Source organism: Anomalospiza imberbis, chromosome 11 (assembly GCF_031753505.1).
Source record: "Anomalospiza imberbis isolate Cuckoo-Finch-1a 21T00152 chromosome 11, ASM3175350v1, whole genome shotgun sequence".
Taxonomy (NCBI): domain Eukaryota; kingdom Metazoa; phylum Chordata; class Aves; order Passeriformes; family Viduidae; genus Anomalospiza; species Anomalospiza imberbis.
In genome coordinates this window covers 4,357,315-4,378,150 of record NC_089691.1, presented here as the reverse complement: position 1 = coordinate 4,378,150, position 20,836 = coordinate 4,357,315, and the positions used below count along the sequence as shown (strand labels likewise).

The 20,836-nt window shown below is 44.5% G+C and overlaps 1 protein-coding gene across 2 annotated transcripts in view; it reads right to left on the bottom strand.

Moving 5' to 3' along the window:
• Window positions 1-20,836, bottom strand: part of VGLL4 (vestigial like family member 4) — a 78,483-nt gene that overhangs the window by 38,961 nt on the left and 18,686 nt on the right. Inside the window, exon 1 of one of the 2 annotated variants that reach the window (XM_068201504.1) lies at window positions 6,259-6,785. The exons of the other annotated variant lie outside the window; for it this stretch is intronic. Within the exon in view, the coding sequence (XP_068057605.1) occupies window positions 6,259-6,340 (82 nt within the window). The 5' untranslated portion in view covers window positions 6,341-6,785. Of the gene's footprint in view, window positions 1-6,258; window positions 6,786-20,836 lie in introns of those variants that run through there. 2 annotated transcript variants of the gene reach the window in all.

The following is a 20,836-nucleotide window of genomic DNA, read 5'->3' as shown; positions in this document are numbered from 1 at the left end:
AGGCTCCCCAGGGAATGGGCACAGCCCCCAGAGCTCCAGGAGCTCCCAGGATTGTTGGGGTGCCCGTGCAGGGCCAGGAGTTGGATCCATGGTCCCTGTGTGTCCCTTCCAGCTCAGGACATTCTGTGATCCTGGGAACTGAAGTCCCCCAAGCTCGCCTTACCCTCCAATCAGTGCCAGCTACTCCTGCTATTAAGACCAAACCTCTTCCAGCTCCATCCATCTGTGACTCGAGGTTTACAAGTGGGCAGAGATAACCCTAATTAAGAGCTCAACTGCCTGTTCAGTGCCCTGGAGGTTCCATGTCCCCCCATCCCTCCCAGGACACACACCAGTGCCCCCTGAGCTCCACTCACCGCTGAGCCCACTGGTAGGGACAGGCTGAGAGTGAGAACATGTGAAAAAGCTGTGAGACAAGCACCAGGGGCACTCTGCCCCCAGGAAACGCAGAGGGAGCCTGCTGGCACTGCTGGTGTCTGTCCCTGCCCCTCAGCCCCATCCCACAGTTACCCCCAAAGGCAGGGACAAACAATGCCCCTGTGTGTGCAGCTATCCATGCTGATCTGGAGAGCAATTTGCAGGGGGATGATCCAGGCTGCAGGAAAAACCGGCTTTAAAGAAGGAATTCAACCCCAAAGCCCTCCCGGTTCTCTAACTGAGGAAGTATAAAGCCATTCTTGTAAACACTTCTCCAGGAACTCGTGTTCACGACTACCTCACACTATTATCAGTGAGAACTTATAGGCTCTGTCCTGCTGGATTATTGTTAGTGTAAACAACTTTGCTAAATTGCTTGGCACTCTGTCTGCATGCAGCATGTTCAAACTCTGTAGTCTATTCAGCCAAAATCAAATATAAAGGCCCATCTGTATTAAACCTCAAGAAGAAATTAATAGACGACTATTTTCATGCAAAGCAGATATTTAAAAAAGGCAAAGCCAATACATATGGATGAACTTTTTCATTCATAATTTTAGATGCCACACAATGAAGACTGTTGTTTAAGCTTTATTTTTTCTCTAACAGCTCTCCATACAATGCAGTGCATTGTTCAAACTCTGGAGCAATTTAAGCTTTTTCAATGTCTCCTAAAATCCCTGGATTTATATCCAAAGAGAGCTGGCACTGTAACAAATTTGACTTGTGAGTAACAAGTTACAGCCTTTAAGCAAATTGCTCATTAACACAGAATTCAACTTACTGCTACAAACCTCACTACCTTTTATCTCAGGAAAAAAAATATGCTGCCTATCTTATCTACAGAAAGCTGTGGGATAACACTCTATTATATTTGGGTTTTTAATTTCCTTGTTTGAGTTCTCAGTACAAATGCTGAACTAGCATCCAGGGTGAGAACTCCAAAGGGGAAAAAAAAAAGTTAAAGTATGACCTAAATCTATCCTGCCTTTGATGATGGAGGAAAATAAACTGAATTTTGATGTCAGTCCTGAAGAGGATATTCCCAACTTCATGTTAGGAGGAAATGAGCAAGAAAAGCCCAACTGTGAAGCTGGGGCTCTTTGTTTTTTTTTCCTGAAGATGAAAGAGATTGAAAATGCAAAACCCACAGAATGTTCTATAAATGGGGAACGTTCTGTAGGTGCATCCTAATTTACACGACTTTGAACAGAAATTTTACACTGTGTTACAAATAAGAACACTTAATTTTCCATGAAGGAGATTCTTATCCAATTCTTAGCAGAATAGTGCTTAAGTCATTTTACATATTTAGAAACTAACCCAAACTTTGCAGTTAATAGGAGAAACTGATGTTAGAAAAAGAAAAATGCAAGGTCAGCAGAGAGAGCTGATGGAAACTCTTCATTAGAACTTAAGAAAACATGTTGCATTTCATTAAAAAGCAAATGAAGTTAGTAGGATCTGTGCCTCTGATAGCAAACATCTGAAGTGGCCTTTTGGGGAAGACACAGACATTTTCAGGATGCTTTGCAGTGCCCTGAGAGGACACCCAGCTCTGCAAGCCAAGGAATGCTCCAGCCTTACAGGAAGTCAGTGAAATAATTATGTAATATGCCACTAACTAATGAAAGCTGTCCTGAAACCAAAAAGGGGTGTTTTGCTAGAAATCTGGATCCAATTTTCTTCATTTAAAAAAAAAAAAAAAAACAGCCTTCTGGACTATCCAGAGAATTCTGCATAACTATTTTGAGTGCTCCAAGTAACATGCCTGGGGGATTTCTTAGCATCTTATTGCATTTCTTTATACCTTTCCCAGCACAGCAGTTCCAGCCCTGAGAATGCAGCAATAACCCAGAGCATCTGAAACAGGGAGAGAGAGAGGAAGGAAGGCAGAAATCTGCCTTCCAACACAGCACCATCTGTGATAAACAACAGAACGAAAGGGATCTGCCTGGAGACTGCTCCTCCTCATGCATATTCCGTGGGAAAGCAGAGCCAGAACTGGCTGGACAGCCCTGGAGTCAAAGAGCAGCATCACCTGTGCTCTGTTCTGCTTTGTTGAACTCTGAGCACTCCATTACCTCAACACCGGGCTCAGAAGGAATACTGAGCTGGAGTTAAGTGAGTTTCCACCACAAAACGAGATGCAGATGTTCCAGCCCTGAATACCTGGCCGGATCAAGTGGCTGTCATTCGATAGGAAGCGCTGGGAATGCCAGCCTGCCTCAGAATGCTGCTGCTCCCCGGCCTCTGCTCCTCAGCCAGGGCTCCCAGGAGCTTCCTCATGGCCCCCAGCTCATTAGGAAGAAAACAATGATCTGAAAGCACCACTCATTAAACTGGCCATTGTTGATCACTGGCAGCAAATGCTGAGTAGAAGAATATCAAATGTATTCACGCTAAAGATGAGCATCCAGATGCCAAGGCAACAATTCTCTAATTATTTCTTCTTTTCTATTGCACCAAAACTATTACAATAAATTGCTTGAAATGGTTGATCATCACTAATATAACTGTCCTTTTCCATTGGCGAGGACTAAGCATCCCCATTTGAATGATTTAAAAATTTTCTTTCAAATGTCTTTTTTATGCAACTTGCTAAAAAAAACCCAACTCATTAACATTCAGATTTTTCTCCAAAAGCATCAGTTGGATTTGAGATTACCATGGGGCATCATGGGGGCTCAAAGTGAGTAATGAGATTAAGAAAACCCTCCAAAGGACACAAATAATCAGTGTAAAATGAACAACCTTGAGGAAAGGAAATGGCTTTATCCTGTGCTTCAGAGTTACGGACCCCCTTTCTAAAACTCTTTGCCCTCATTTCTGGTTATAATCCTTTTCTTGGCTGTGGCTGCTTTAATTACACAAGTGTGCAGAAATTTCCAGGAGGCTACAAAGGCACCTTTAGAGGTCATTTAGAACCTCCTGCTCAAAACCAGCCTGAGGCAGGATGGGATGCTCAGGTGGGATTTGAGTATCTCCAAAGGCGGAGACTCCACAGTCTCTCTGGAGAACCTGTGCCTGTAGCTCACCAACCTCACAACAAAAACTAAATCACCCCTCGTTTGAGAAAACAGCTACCCTCAGGTGAGGTTTCACCTGCAGAGCTAAGCCTGCAGCACAGCTCACTTTTGGACAGCTAATGGGAGAACTTCCAGCTCTCCCACTGCAAGCCCAGCCCCAGCAGAAGGACAATTTGCTGCCCACAAGGCAGATCCCATCTATGTTATCACCATTTCTTCTCTTCCCCCAGAGAGGAGGCCAAAATCAGAGATGTGTTTAATGAACAACAGCACAATGTTTCCATGCTGGAACTCCGTGGCCTGGAGTGTGACCATGAATGGCACAATTTAGGAGCAGACTGAGATGAAGACACAGCTGAGGTTCTTGGGAGGTTCCTGCCCCTCCCAGGCAGGGCAGGCTCTCCAGGGCTGGCATTAACTCAGCAGCCTGCAGCTCACAGATAACAAATTGCAATCTGGGACTCTTGCTGGGCAAGAAAAAGCAGGACCCCTCTCAGGATGCAAATCACACTCCTCTGCTCCATGTCCAACTAAAGGGTTGCCAGATGCACACACTGGAGGAACTTTTCCTATTTCCTAGGTATCAACACATCTCTGATCCACAGACTGTTGCAAATCCAACAGTTCCACTGCCAGAAGAGTAAAACCACCAGTAAACGTCATAAAACATGCTGACCTATCTCACCAGCACAGAAATCATCTCAAAAACTAAAAACAAAATGTTTCAAGAGAGAAACTAAGGGAACAAGGAACCCATCTATTTCCTGTGGCCTATAGGCCCATCACTCTTTCCTCTGAAATTTCAAACCTATTTTTATCTTATCCTGCATCTTCAGAAGTACTTTTCAGGAAGGCATCAATTTATAAGTAGTTCAAGTGTGGCCTTCAGTAAATCCTAATTAACTGAGTTTGAGAGGGCGTTTTGTTGTCAATGTAGTTACCACTGCAACAGTGTCCCTGGAAAGACAAGATCCATCACTGCTGACACAACTCACTTCTAAAATAAATACTATGGCACAGGCCAGGAAGATCTGTGGCATCTCTAAAACACCCTCTGAGTTCAGAGCAGATGTTGCCAGTGTTTACACTTTTTAAACCACTGGGATATAAACACCTCACTATAAACACCACTGAAGTTTTGCTTTTCTTCTCTTCATTTTGTGTGTGTTTATTTTAGTGTTAAAAATGTTAACTTCCAGAATAAGGAAAATAGCAACAGATGTTTAACCTAAACAAAAACTGCTCCAGTAGAGTGTATTCCTTAGGCTGTTCTTTTGCTTTTGAACTATTAAAGCTAAGATCTGGTTAAATAATAATTACTGGAGAAGAGGGTGGGGAATACAAAGGGGACTGGAAAGAATCTTCCATAAATATAAGGCATAATTACAATGAATTAAAGTAATGAGCCAAAACTACAGAGCAACAAAACTTAGTGAACAGAGGGCTCAGAAAGACGTGTTACATAAATAAAGCTTTGCATAAAATTCCATGGTCTTCATCAGAAGTTATCAATTGCTCCCCAAGAAAAAACACTAATTACTGCAGAGAGCAATGAAAAAGTTAAAGGATCCTGAAATGAAAAAGTTAAAGGATCCTGAAATGAAAAAGTTAAGGGATCCTGAAAGCTGTTTTTCTTTTTTTTTTTTTCTTTTAAACAAGCTTTCTTGCTCAAACAAAGAAAGCATGGTATAAGAAAGAAGTTGGGAATTCAACTTCATGGAACCTCAACTGTGTATTATTCAGCTCAATCTTCTGTAAGAGAGCTTAATCCAAATGAATATATACATATTTGTGCAGGAAAGAAAAGGCAGGAAAAAAGGAGAAAGAAAGGTATTAACAGTACAACAGGGAGCCCCTCCACTTCCTGAAGGGAAGAAATGTGGCCATGCTGGTTTAGGGACAGAAAAGACTGTAATTTCCAAAGTGAGATGCAGCTGCCTGCGTTCTGGCCTGGCCTTTTCCTGAGCACTGTGAACAGATATCTCCTTGGCCTCTGTACGCTCCTCATTGTCTCTTTCCTGACAACTCCAGCAAGTTTGTTTTCTGAACGAACATGGAAAGCGTTCCTGCTGAATCAGAAAAAAAAAAAAAAAAAAAAGCTTTTCGCGGCGCTTGTGTGTGGCTACAGCAAAAGCAGCCCCGCTGCCAAGCCGAATTAGCTCAGTGGTGCCCTTCTCTCCAGGCTAAGCCAAGCCATAACCGCTTCTCGCAGGCGCACGTAGAGAAAACTCCGCGCAGCTTCACAAACTGATGTTGCCCTGTTACCTCAGGCGCCTTCCCAGCAGGGCTCCGAGGGCTGACGGGGGAGGGCAGCGAGCCGCGGCCCCGCCGGACAGCGCGGAGCCCCGCCGGACACAGCGGGCCTTGTGTGACGCCCGGGGCGGCGCTGGGGGCGGACAACGGCCCCGGCCCCGCGGGGACACGCCGGACAGCCGGGCCCACGCGTGTCCGGCCGCGGCCCAGCCCGCGGCGCCGGGACAGACAGACGGACAAACCCCCGCCCGCCCCCCGGCCTTTAGTGCCAGCAGTGCCGCCGGCCAGGGAAAGGAAAGCTGGCGCTGAAAACGCGGATTGTAAAAAAAAAAAAAATTAAACTAAAAAAAAAAAAAAAATCACAAAGAAAGAAAGAAATCCCTGCCCTGTAACAAAGCTCTGACAACAGCCCGCGGGGCGTCCCGCACCGGCGATCTCCAAAAACATCCCCGCTGACAAACAACAGCGAGCACCGCTCGGAGAAGGATCCATCCTGGAAGGGATCCATCCCTCCCCCGTGCGACGGCACCACTGATTCCCCGTGGCGAGGCACTATTACCTTCGTAGCACAGGATGCCGATATTGTTGTTCATCTTGTCCAAGTACTGGTAGTTCAACAGGTCCATCCTCATAAACAGCATTTATCGGGCTGGCGGAGACGAGCGGCTCCGGGAGGGGGAGGCAGACGGTGCCGAGGCGCTCCCGGCTTCCAAACCCCAGCGGAGGCCCAGCCTGGAGCGGGTCGGGAAGGGGGAGCGAGCTCCGACAGCCGGGGGAACGCGAGGGGAACGCGCTGCGGGCCGAGGGGAGGGAGCCGTGCGGGGGCTTCCCAGCAGTTCTTCCAAGTTAAAAAAAAAATAATAATAATTAAAAATAAGAGCGGAAAAGCGAAGCGAACGCGGCGGGGCAGGGCAGGCAGGGAGGAGGGCGCAGCCTGCTGCGAGCGCCGGCGCTGACAGCGGCAGTGCCCGGCACTGCCCGCCGGGCCCCGCTCCGAGCCCGCCGCCCTCAGAGCCCGGCCCGCCCCGCGCAGGCGCTGCCGGCCGGCCGCGGGTGCTTTGTGCTCCGCAGGGCCCGGCGGGGAGCGGGGGGCGGCGGCGGAGCCAGGGAAGGAGGGAGGGCACGGCCGCGTCAGAGCCGCTCGCACAGGAAACAGCGGCGGCAGCAGCAGCAGCAGGAGGAGGAGGAGGAGGAGGAGGAGGCTGCGAGGGGAGGAAGCGGCGCTGAGGGGCCTCCTCCGGGCACGGGCGGCAGTGCGGCGACTCGGGGGCGGGTGCTGAGCCTGCTGTTCAAAACTAATTCTGCCTCCCTGCACTCCCCAGCACGGCCTCAGCGCCTTCCAGCGAGAAGTAATGCGGTTCTACAGCAGCAGCAGCAGCCATGGAATCACGGCGTGGCATCACAGGAATGATAAATGGAATCACAGGAATGAGAGAGGCAATTAAAATAAAAGGCGTGAGGCAGTGGCCATTGCCCCGTGTATATAGTTTATATATAAATAGTTTGAAAAGGTTTCTCTCTCTGCATGCAAACAGGCATGGCACACATTGCTACAGTTCCATCAGGGCACAGCCAGCTGGGATTTTTAAGGGCTATTAGTGGTTAAACACTGCGGGCTCTGGCTCTAGCAGCTGCCGAAGCTCCGGCTGAGATGACAGAGGCGGTGGAGCCCGGTGCTGCTGCAGCTCTCCCGTGCCAGGGTGCGGGCTGCCCTTCTGCAGCCCCAGCCTGGCGCTCGGAGCCGCTCAGCACATGTGTGCGCCTCAGCCTGAGAGGGCAGAACATCTGGGCGGGTGTGCGAACCTCATGGGCATCACTTCGCATTTCCTGCGGCTCATCAGCGCCCGAAGTCCCGGGCTGATACGAAAAGAGACATAAAAAAACCTAATGGAATCCTAATTTTCCCTCTGCCCTCTTCAGCTGGGAGCACAGCTCATCCCCTGCCCGTCTGGGATGGGGAAATCTTCATGGTGCACACAAGGGCAGAACCAGTAAAAAACATCAATTTCCACCCTGAGAACTTCTCCCCTCTGCTAGAGAAGGGGAAGGGATGACATGACAGAGGCAACTCACAGAGTGACACTTTGTGGTGGCATTTTGAGAGTTACTGCTTGAATGCTCTGGGCATTCCAGTAAAAACAGGTAGCTTAAATTTACTGCTGGTGTCTACTGAATATTCTAAGGAAGACTGCCTAGAACATAAAAAAGGTTTCTCCTCACTGCAGATACACAGTGCTGAGGTAACAGCACATTTTTTGAATGGTATCTAATAAAAAGTTGCAGTTGTTTTGCCAAAGTTGCAATCACACAGACCAAAGCAGCCCATGCTATTTTCTAGAAAGATCTTTAATAAAGAGTAGCGTATGGTGATTTTTAAGAAGGGCATGAGAAGTTTCGCATATTGTGCATACTCAGAGATATTCTACACCAATCCATCAAATTAAAACAGCCATCTAATAACGACATCAAGAGAAATCTGAGCCCTCTTAGATAAATAAATAAAATAAATAAAATAAAAATCCACACCTCCAGCATTAAAAAAAGAGAGGCACGTTTCTTCAGCATGAAACACAAGTTCCTCACCAATTTTGGGGACAATATTTTGATATGCACATAGAGAGCATCCCTGAATTCACATGAATGCAATGCATTTATTGGGTGCTTGGGAAGGACAAGAAGATGAGTATTTGATTTTTTCACTTTAAAATACTTAGATTTTTGTGGGAGGTGCAGGTGATGAGGAAGAAAACACTATTTAAACTCCTTTAGAGCAGTGCTCTACAAGACAGGGGTGCACATGGCCATTACAATTCCCAGTCCAATTTGAATTCTCTATATTCAAAGTTACATATTTCTTCAAGCTGTTTGGAAATCGTGGTTGGGTGCTTTCCAGAAACCACGGACTACTCAGGAGTGCTGTCCAGACACTAATAAAGGAGTTAATTCTTCTTTATTAGACCAGTAGTCACTGGTGTGCAGGTTTTTAGGCAGTAATGATCCTTGTTAGGTGAATGGCTTTCAGCATTTCAGTGCAAACTCTGATTGGACTTGTCAAATGTTGCATAACGAGTGTGCTTTACAAAAAATAATAATAAACTGTACCAAATACCAAGAGCTTTTTGAACTTCTAAATTAAAATATCTGTGCTGCAAACAAGGCAATGCCTAGTTTGCAGCAAGAAAGCATGTGAGGGAATTATCAATGTAAACATATCCCTTACATTTCATTTTAAACCCAAAATCCATTCTTAGGAAAACTTTCTTTGAAAGAAAATTTTATCAGCTCAACAAACCCAAGTCCAGCAGACATTATCCTCAAATACTGACAAGGTCACTGTAAAGTACTTGGTTCCTGTCAGCAAAGTCTCAATTCCGATTGCTGCTCATCGGTCTGAGAGACCTTCCACTGACCAGAAACCAATAACCCGTGCATCAGTGGGCGGGGGAAAGGCTGCTTTTCATCAGTTCTTCTACTGCCTGATAGCTGCGAACACGGCGAGCCGAGGCATCCCTGCCTCTCTCTGTCTGGAGTATTTCCTCCAGGAACGCACGCTCCCTGCTCCCGGCACCGAATCCCAGAGCTGGGCTCCGCTGGGAACGCGCTGCACTTCAACTTTAACACAACAGCAGCCTCTAGAGGTGACGGGAAAGCCACGGCTCCGCTGGGATTGACACGGGATTTTCTCCGGTTATCCCACGGAGCAGGGCAGAGCCTTCAGCCCCTCAGGGATCCGCCTCCCTTCAGCCCCTCAGGGATCCGCCTCCCTTCAGCCCCGCAGGGATCTGCCTCCCTTCAGCCCCTCAGGGATCTGCTTCCCTTCAGCCCCTCAGGGATCCGCCTCCCTTCAGCCCCTCAGGGATCCGCCTCCCTTCAGCCCCTCAGGGATCCGCTTCCCTTCAGCCCCTCAGGGATCCGCTTCCCTTCAGCCCCGCAGGGATCCGCTTCCCTTCAGCCCCTCAGGGATCTGCTTCCCTTCAGCCCCTAAGGGATCTGCTTCCCTTCAGCCCCGCAGGGATCTGCTTCCCTTCAGCCCCGCAGGGATCCGCTTCCCTTCAGCCCCTCAGGGATCCGCTTCCCTTCAGCCCCGCAGGGATCCGCTTCCCTTCAGCCCCGCAGGGATCCGCTTCCCTTCAGCCCCGCAGGGATCCGCTTCCCTTCAGCCCCTCAGGGATCCGCTTCCCTTCAGCCCCTCAGGGATCCGCTTCCCTTCAGCCCCGCAGGGATCCGCTTCCCTTCAGCCCCTCAGGGATCCGCTTCCCTTCAGCCCCGCAGGGATCCACTTCCCTTCAGCCCCGCAGGGATCCGCTTCCCTTCAGCCCCTCAGGGATCCGCTTCCCTTCAGCCCCTCAGGGATCCGCTTCCCTTCAGCCCCTCAGGGATCCGCTTCCCTTCAGCCCCGCAGGGATCTGCCTCCCTTCAGCCCCTCAGGGATCTGCTTCCCTTCAGCCCCTCAGGGATCTGCTTCCCTTCAGCCCCTCAGGGATCCGCTTCCCTTCAGCCCCTCAGGGATCCGCTTCCCTTCAGCCCCTCAGGGATCTGCTTCCCTTCAGCCCCTCAGGGATCTGCTTCCCTTCAGCCCCTCAGGGATCTGCTTCCCTTCAGCCCCGCAGGGATCTGCTTCCCTTCAGCCCCGCAGGGATCTGCTTCCCTTCAGCCCCGCAGGGATCCGCTTCCCTTCAGCCCCGCAGGGATCTGCTTCCCTTCAGCCCAGAGAGCAAGTTCAGTCTGCACACAGCAATGTCTCACCACCTCAGAACACACAAACAGCAAAGTAAGGAAAGCAAAAAGAGCAGGTAAACCACCACTGTAAATCACCACTTAATATAAAAGTAAATCCTTACAACTGTATATTATTCAGCTGGATTTTTGTAGGGAAAATTCTTAATATATCAAGTCTGTGATATCAGATTTGACAGTGAGAGTTTATATGGGCTTTAGAGCATTTGAACAAGCACTGAGCTGCTTTAGAGCATTACAAACATACAGGGAGCTGCTTTTTTCTGTGCCTTTTCTCTGCCCTTCTCAACCCCCTCCTCTCTCACATGTGCTGCTGCCTCAGGCAGTGCTGAGGAACCTGAAAAAACAAAATGCCTTTGGTGCCTGCACACCAACACATCTTCCAGGGGGAAAATGGGCAACACTGGCTAAGAATCAACCCCACAGATGGGACACAGCTGAAATTCCACCCGTGAACATCATCAGCAGGGAGCAACTATTGAAACAGTGACCAGTTCTGCAACAGAGAGAAAAAGTAGTTTTTATAGAGGTGGGACACACTCTGCTGTGTCTGTGTGGCCACACAGTGCAGCTCAGCATAATTCCATTTTTGAGTAGATAATTGCCAGCTGCAGCTGCTCAGGTCAGACAGGCACCTACTGAAACCTCAATGCACACTGAGGAGGAGGTGCAGGAATAAAGCAAGAACATTTAAAAACAGGTTTTACCCTTTTTCTTGCCCTAAGAAATTCGAGTTGAGTGTTGCTAGGTGGCGATGTGCCTGAAGGAAAAGGCTCTTCTTTTTCCATGCACTCCATGGCAGTGTGTGGGAAAAGCTGCGCTCAGCATCCCTGTTCTTATATTTGTAAGAATGCATTGAACAGGAAAAAGGCAAAACAAAAATTCCCCTTGAAGCAGGATGGGGTGTTTGCTTTGAAACCCATTCAGGTGTGATGAGGAAATACAGTTAAAATGGACTGAACACGCAGCAAGCCCAGAAATGGATGACAAGGAAAATGACATTTCAAGTTCCTTGCAAGCAGCAGTCTCCCAGCTGTGCCTCTGAGATCCACAAACAAAACTCTTCCCTCAGTGAGCCAGATACCACAAAAATAAATTTACACACTTCTTGCACAGCATTAAGCTCTCAACTGCGCCAGTGGACAGAAGATATCAAAACACACATCATTCCCATGTGCATTCTTGCACCTTTCTTTTCTTAATCATAAAGTTGCATTGCAAATAGATTTTAATCACACCCAACTACCTGTTCCCTTAAAATAAATCAATAATTAAGGAAAGCCCCATCAGGTAGGGCATGTCTGAGCTCAAGCTGTGTCTTCCTGTTTGAACTTTCCCCTAGTTAAAGGTTTCAACAATGTGCCAGACATTACAGAACACAAAAGATGCCTTTTTAATTATCACTGGAGCTTCTCAAGCCTGAGACACCCAATATTGTAACAAAAGAACTCGTGCATTCTATCATTCTTGTCATAACCTAAACTTAGGGAATGCTGCTTTCAAAACCCAAACACAGCATTATCTAGCGAGGAATCTGTTTATGAGTGTGTGAGTGTCACAAAGTGCTGGGTAACTCACATTGGAATCCCCAGTGAACAAAATGCCAGGGAAACCAAAAATACAGTGATGCCTAAGAGTGTCTAGAGTTGCAAGCACTTGTAGGTCCAGGAATAGATGGTAATGGCTTGTCTGGACTGGCAGATGGACTTTGTAATTTCTTTTTTAATTTTTTTAATGCCTTGCTGCACTGCGGTTCTTATTCTGTGCTGCAGTTCTTATTCTGTACTACTCACTTCTTTAAAGACATACAGATTTCAAAAAGCATCGCACCGTGGTGGTAAATAAAAATTTCAGATCACTTGTTTGTAAATACTGAGTGATTTAGGACCAGCTATGTCATACCAGATCAGAAAATTCCAAGGTGTTTATCAGCTCAAAAGGCTTTTGGTGAATTAAAACCTGCCCTCAGCAGCAGGAATCATTTGCCTCCCACCCCAAACTAAACACACCTGCTGTCCTTCCACAGCCTTTTCCAGGTGGGAATTTGGGCCAGGAAAGGCAGAATCCCAGGCAGGGCACAGACAGAGCTTCCCTTGTAGGATTTTTTTGGCAAAAACCACAATTAATTCTGAGTGAATATATAAAACAGGCACACAGAAGTGCTGGGTGAGGCCTCTGGTTTATCAAGAATATTTTCCATTTCTCACTGGTATCTTGCAGCTCTCAATTTGCTGGTGTTCTTCTCTTTTTGTTTTCTTAGGCTGGGCTGAGAACACTTCAAGAATGCAGCTAAAGCATACAACAGATAAATCTAGTTTATCTGGGTGGGAAAGTTGTTATGTGCTAATTAAAATCTTGATAATCTTTTCTGTTATTTGCATACTAGTTTAAATTTCTGAAGGGTTGATGATAATCACAAACATAATTCAACTTGAACTACAAACACCACCAGAGCCTCCAGATGCAAACAGTGAAGTGCAAACCATGACATTGTGTTAGCAGGGCAAAAAAATCACTGGCAAAAAATTACTTTATATTCTTCCAATATGAGAAATGAGAGGATTAAAAAAAAATTCAAAAAATGAGAGATTACTAAAGAAAAAATGCCAATTTTAAGTCAGCTTGATGCTCAGGCATCTAAACCACTTTTAACTTTGGAAAATTAGGAGCCAGACTGTGTTTAGAGGTTAGATTTCAAAATTACCGTGTGTATCCCTCAGCTTTGGGAAGAAGCAAATCCAGTTTCCAGAAGCCACTAATTACAGGGCTTAGAAATAAAGCAGAGAGCTCTAAGATTGCTAAAGTCTTTGAAAACATTTCCCCTTATAGCTCGCTTGGCAAGACATGAAATACACTTTTTTAATATAAATATAGATATATGTGTGGCCTAATTGAGCTTAGGTATTAACATATGTAAATCTGTGGAGCTGGCCTTGCTTGCACACAGAGTGCATATTCCAATAAATCTAATCACCTTATAAATGATACAAAACCAGGATTCCCAATGCTGTCCCATGCACTAAAATCAATCACAACTTTTCCTACAGAATGGAATCATTTTGGCTTCTACACATCACAGCAATTACTTACCCTAAATTTTAAGATTAAAATATTAATAAGTAGCTATTGCAAAACCCAGTTATGCAACTTGCAACCTATTCCATTAAATTAAAATAAGATTTCATTCAAGCTCTAAGGCTATTCCTTTCCAGTTGAGGGTCTTGTTCTCTATTATTTCAAAAGTATTTCACCTTAATGATATTTTTTACCACACCAAAAAAAAAAAAAAAAAAAAAGAAAAAAACCCTAAAAACCCAAACAAACAAGCCAAAACCAAAAACAAACCCAACCTTAAACACACTCTCACTTATCCCAAATTGTAGTGCTCACAAAAGCCCAGCCACTCAAAAAACCTTTGTTCAGGACGCTGAGGGGTGTCCTCTGGATTACTGGAATTAAAAAGAACAAAGAAAACAAGAAAAAGAACAACGGCCTTGCATTATTTAAAGTATTAATACAAGAAGAGCATGTTTTAGTGTATAAATATATAATATTGTATATTATTTATTCACACACATGGATGTGTGCAGGGTTCTGTAGGACACAAGTGGAATGTTATAAATGGTCCTAATTCCACTAAATCCTGCAGAGGATGCCCTTGCTGTCCAGAAGTACAAATTCAGGTCTCAGAAATAGATAAATAATAGGAAAAACCTCACAAAAGCAGTCACAAAAGCCCTCCCTGTTCCAAAGCACAACCTTCCAGCATTGCTGCTCTCCAGCCAGGACAAGGACTGGCAGTGAATGGAAGCTGAATCCCTTTTTCCAAAGGATCAAAGTTACCATTTCCAATTCTACAGGTACATTTTCCTTCCAAAAATGAAACCTAGAGAATGCTGAAAATTCTCCACTAAAACTATTTTTCAGTGGAATAAACACTTTTTTTATTATGCTTTTGCTGTTTTCACTCCAAAAACAAATGGAAAAAAGAAAGGGTTTGTACATGTTTTGGATTAAAAAAGACATTTATTTGTTATTAACTTCCAGCTTTCTGACAAACCAGTAAAATCTATATTTACCTTTGCCATCACTTCCCTTCTGCTATCTCTACCCTGGTTTTCTTAGGGATCACGCAACCATCACTCATCACCTTTAAAAGCAGAAACCATTCTTTAAATCCAATTTTTGGCTTTTAATTTACCAAAAAGGCAAAAATCTCTTTAATTTACCAAAAAATCTGTCTTAATTTATGAAAAATTCATCAAAATCTCCCTCTGGTGAGCACTGCCCGTGCCACAGCTTGTCCTTAAGGCCATGAGGAATCCGAGGTGCTGCAGGAATTTGCAGTGACCACAACCTAATCTTTGTCATGTTGTAGCACTTGCTTGTTTTTAACCCAGAGGCAGAGAGGAAAGGATCACAGCTACCAAATGTTAACCACAAAAAAAGCCTTGGCTGTGCAGATTTGTGGTTTTTATATCAGGTTTTTTTCCCCAAGGCTGACATCCACCAGCCCTTCACTTCCTGAAATTCAGCGTTTTCCCAAACACAACAAATATTCCACAACGTCCCCAAAATTTCCTCAGCCTTTTAAAATATTTCCCATCTTAACATCCCCTTTCACTCACCTACAAACGACTCTCTCTGTCCTTCCAACAATCTCAACACCTTCCTCAAGCTGTGCTCTCCAACCACCCTAAACCCATTCCTCTCTTCTTGAGCCAATCAATCCCACCTCACCCAGAGCTCCCCATCCTGTCTCACCACAATTTCCCTATCAAGGATTAATTCTTCATGACCCAGGCTTTAAAATTCCCTGTTTCCCTCCAGACCAGGCACAGGACAGGCCAAGGCACACACAGCACCAAAAGATACTGAGTCATGGGATCCTGCAATCCCAAAAATGAAGCGGCAGATCACACTCTCAGGGTACCCCCTTAACTCTCCCTGCCTTGGTTCTTTTCCTATTGACTTTTAATTTCCTTTCTCTCGAGCTACAGGTGCTCTCAGATCCATGAACTCAGTGTTTGCTTCTCTGCCCCAGTGATATTCCACCTTCTTGCCAAAAAGCTGGAAAACCAGATGTCCTGGAGTTCACATCCGCCTCCTTCCAGAGCAAAGGGGATAAAAAGCATTCTTTTGTGACAGGACTGGTGGCTTAGGAGGAAGAAGTCCTAATGGTCCCAGCGGCTCTCCACTGGGAAAAAATCCCCCTATAAACAAATCCCAACTCCCAAGCAAGAAAATTAAAAAAAAAAAAAAAAAAAAAAAAAAAATCAGCTGTAGGTGCTGAGCTGGGCTAATTACATAAACCAGATCATTGCCAAAAATTCTGGGCTCGTTGCTGGCAGAAGTTGGAGGAACTGCAGTGTCATATGAAAATGATTGCTGGGGCTGGGCCAGGACAGTTAAAGGAGGAGTCACATCCCTGGTGTGAGGTGCTGATTTGCTGCCAGGATGATGAACGGACACACGGCGTGCACCAACAAGCATTCCAGCCAGGCATCAAAGCAGGGGGGCGAAGCTTCAAAATGAAAAGCTCCCAGTTTCCGACCCTAACAGTGAGTTTGTGCCAGCCTTGGTAATGGGTCTGGAGCAGGACTGGCTGCCAGGTGTGCGAGCAGCCCTGGGGAACTGCTCCAGGAGTCCAAAATTCACACACTGCTGCTCCCTGCACTCCCTGCTGGGCTGCTCTGCCGGCCTTCCCTTTGAAAAGAATCAGCAGCAAACAGGTTGGCTGCAAAGCATTTCACGTAATTAACTATAAACTGTATAAACAGATGTCATAGAAATATATATCTACTCTATAATAGATATAAAATAAATATAAATAGATGTCATAGAAATATATAATATCTATTAGATAATAGATATAACATAAATATAAAAATATAAATTACATAAAATACATCCTATATATAAAACAAATATATAAAATATATTAAAATATACAATTACAACTAAATATATTAAAATGTAGAATATCTATAATGTAAAATATAAATATATAAAATATAAATTTATAAATGAATATAGAAATATAATATCTATAGTACAGATTCTAAAAATATAAACTCTATAAACAATTTATATGCAATTATATAAATAATTTAATAAATTAAAATGAATTTGGTAAGATTTAATATATTTTATGTAATAGTTTTTAATTTATTAATAAAATAAATTGAACAAAAAGCCCAAAATCCTGAGCGGGAGACACTTTACTCTTTACCATTACATGTCTTAGGAATCAGTTTTCAGGATAAATATTGTAATATATTATTTTTAAAATACAGAAATGTTTAAAGAGTATTGATCTTTTTTTTCCTGTAGGTTCTTAACGTTCCAACTTCATTATATTGCAAAGTTTTGCAATGCTAATGCTTTTCTTAAAGACCCATTTCTCCCATAGGCACCTAAAAATATTGCACACAATTTTTCTTTTCAGCTTTTGAATCTAACAGACTTTTTTTTTTTTTTAATAATGTAAATTAGGCCCCAAAGTGAATCCACAAGCTCAGAACTGGAAATTAGAGAAAATGTTTGAACTGAACATTTCTGAAGGCCGATCATGAAGTGCCAAAATGTTTGGGTTGGGCAGAACACAACAACTTTTTAAAAGTATAGATGGATAAAGACTGTCAAAATACATTTTCTCCTTTGGTGTCCCATCCTTCAAATGCACTCAGCCATGTCGAGCTCTTCTGGCCCAGCACAAATTCACTATCTTGAGCTTTCTCTGGAGTCACATACTTGGACACCCAGAACACAACAGAACAAATTCTCATATTTCTTACTATAGATAAAGACAAGGACGCACCTAAACCGAAGCCACGTGGTCGGTATTTGGACTTCCAAAAGGTGAATTTTCAAACATTTCATACAGACAATAGATTGGAAATACTATGAGCACAGAATTTCTATCTGCAAGGAGCCTCGCAAACAGGAATCCGTTCAGTTTTCACCCGAGGCAAGTGTCCACCTCTGTGGCAGCTGCAGCAATCCAGGCAGGAAGATGAGACTTCCCTGAAGGCACAGAAGCCAGTCAGGTCCTGACTCTCCAAGGACCACGCCTTGCTTCCATCCACTCTCAGAATTACAAATAAAAACTCCTGCTCTGGATATTCCTTTCAGGCAGAACCTGTCTGACCTGTTAATGCACTGACAATGGATTTTAAACAGCAGCAGCCTTTATTAAAACCTCATTAAAGGAGCCCTGGTAGAACACCCACCTCTTCTCCAGACTCTGCTCAGGCTGCAAACATGTTGGAGCCCTGGCTGCTGAGAATTTCAGACTTTCTGTGCTGCCAGGCACTGACCCCCAGGAGAACACTGCATTGAACCTGAGGCCATGGAGAAGCTTCCAAAATGGAATGGCAGGACTGGGATTGTGGGGGTGGAGTTTGAATAGAAGTGTGTGATATCACAGGGTGGGAAACTCAGAGTTTAAGGGTTTAGAATGTAGTCATATATATAAAGCAAGATGCAGGTTTTAGGGTGGAGGCTTCTTCTTCACCCCCTTCTCCATGGGTTTGGGTGCTTTTGTGGGATTGGATAAAAAAGTCCCCATTGCAGGCACGGGTGGTTGGTTATTGGGTTAAAAGTAAAAATAATTTAGGTGTCGTTTCTTAATTGGACAATTTATCCTTAAAAGGCCTTGTAGAGAGAGAGATGGGGCTCCATTTCCAGTTTGTTAGAGGGAAGTGCTGTAGAACTCAGGGTTTGTGAGACTGTAACAGGGATAAGAACTGATAAACATCTGAGTCCCAACAAGAAATACTGTCTGGTGCATTTAATCCTGACTCTGGCAAAAAAGAAGCAAAGACTCCACACAAACTCCTCTCTTTACCTTTATCAGCGGGGGATACAAATTCAGATTCTCCCAGGGCCCACGAGGAAGGTTTGATCTCACAGGAAAGTGAAGCATTTACCCTCCACACGAGAGAGAAGCAGGCAATTCCTGCCTGTACATCTGCAAGCCCAGCACTGCAGCAACCAAACGTTGCCTTTTGGGAAAAGCTGGGTGAGTTGCACATCTTGGACATTGTGGGGTTCTTGTGACCCTTCACATATCTCAGTGAGCACAATCTGCTCCTTAATTTCAGCTAAAAACCCCACAGCCTGACTTGGGGCTCAGGAAGATGCCCTCATACATATTCTCTGCTAAACGTAATAATGAGGACTCCACGTCCAGGAACCTCACAATAATTACAATTAATTACTGTCCATGGGAATGAGCCCTGGCAAGGCAGCAGCCCCAGTAAGAAATCTGCAGTGCAGATGATCCCAAGATCAAAGTCCACCTGACAGAGTTAGCAGCAGCAGGATGCAGCTCCAAAGGGAAACTCACCGTCAGTTCTATCAGATATCCCCTCAGGTTCTCCCTGTGCACACACCACTGCCACAGGCAACACCAAAGGAGCATAAACCATCTGCCTGTTGATCTTCCTGAACAAATAACCCTCCCAGCTCCAAAGCCAGTAAGTTCTTTATCTTTAGCCGTGGTGCAGCAGATTTGCCACCAGTAAATTCATGTCACTAATAACAAAGTAGGAGATCAACTGCGCTGCCAGTGGGGATCAACACACCTCACCCCTGGCAAAATGTCTGCCTGAATTTTTATTTTTATGGAATTTTATGCCACCAAGAAAATCCAGCTCTGGTGAGCTGTATCCCACCACAACCTTCCCTCCTTTTTTCCCCTCTGTGTCCACGTGGAACATGAATTTTTGAAGTTTAAGCCAACCTTCCCAGCCTGGCAGTGCCGCTGCTCCCGCTGTTCTCAGACCATTCTCATTTCCTGATAGGCAGGAACGTGGATTTTTATAGCCGCTTTCTCCTCAGGTTCTCCACACACTGCACAGATACTGAGCCCTCAGAGCTCTGTCAGCCCCACAAGCGCAGGTAAAACGTGCTGAAGCTTCTCTGCAGGCAGACGGGCTCCAGAGACAAGCACCGCAGCCCAGAGCGCTTCACAAACACCGCTTCTGTGGAGCCAGCCTAGGCTTTACTTTACACTCCCGCCTGGCCAAGCAGCTCAGCTTAAAGCCTGTTCCATCTAGCCTTCCTTCGCTTGCTGGAAGACTGAATTCGTGTCAGCAAGGTCTGTGCAGTGAAGACAATCCCAAAGAAACCAATTGGCCACACCAGGATTCAGCATCTGGAGTGATACCTGAGCACGGCCAGAGGTTATCAAATACCCAACAGCTTGCAAAGTGTCACAGGGAAAAAAAACCCTGAAAAATACCATTTTAAAAATAATAAATTTAATAATAACAAAAAATAATAAAAATATTAAAATACTATATTATATATATACATGATACTATATATAGTATTTGTATAATGTACTATGTGTATACAATATACACTATAATACTATATTTATACAATAGATCTTAAATATATTAATATATATAGTATATATACACTTAATATTAAAAATACTTTTAATATTTAAAAATACATATAATGTGTATATACATACACACTATATATACTTTTAATATTTAAAAATACTTTTAATATTTAAAAATACTTTTAATATTTAAAAATACATATAATGTATATATATATATATATATACACACTATATATATATATGCTTTTAATATTTAAAAATACTATAAAAAAGACATACAAGTCATCTGCTGTGTTGCATAACAAAGGTTGAAAATAAATCCTGCACCTTTGGGTGCCAGAGTTGAGCAATGCTGTTTGGGATGAGCTCAGCACAGCAGTGACTGCAGACAAACAGGTCCCAGGGCAGGGTGTCAGCAGATGACAGCCAGCACACACCGATCCGAACAGAAACATCCAGTTCTTACCTTCGCACACTCACGAGTTATAAAGATGGACCTTGGCCTGATGGGATGAACTGCAGAAAGAGCTCTGAAGATTGGAATCAATGAAAATGCCTTCTATTGCCACAGAGCGTGTTCATCGTACCAGGGAGCTCCTAAACTGGTGCTGCAGTGCCATGAGACCTTCCCAAAGCTGGTTTCCTAGTAAAATGGCTAACACACAGCCCCTGACTGAGAACAAGCTGGAGCGGATGTATTGATGCCACCGGCATTTGTCACGCTGTTCTTCCATCCCTCAAGTTATTATTTTATCCCTGACATTGCACAGCACAAAGTGCTGTCGCTGACTTAAATCACAACAGATTCAACAGCTCCTTCTCGGAACAGAGATAAACCCAAGCCCACAGTCTGAAAAAAAAACATTAGGGGCTAAAATATGATTGCAGCAGACTTCAAGAAATGATGTTTATTCTGACTTTTTTTATTTATGGGCTAAAATACTATTGTAGCAGACTGCAAGAAATGATGTTGCAGCTCTTAAAGGAACTTTTAAGTTGTCAATTCCTTTCTCCCCAGCCTCCAGCTTAATTCCCTGTG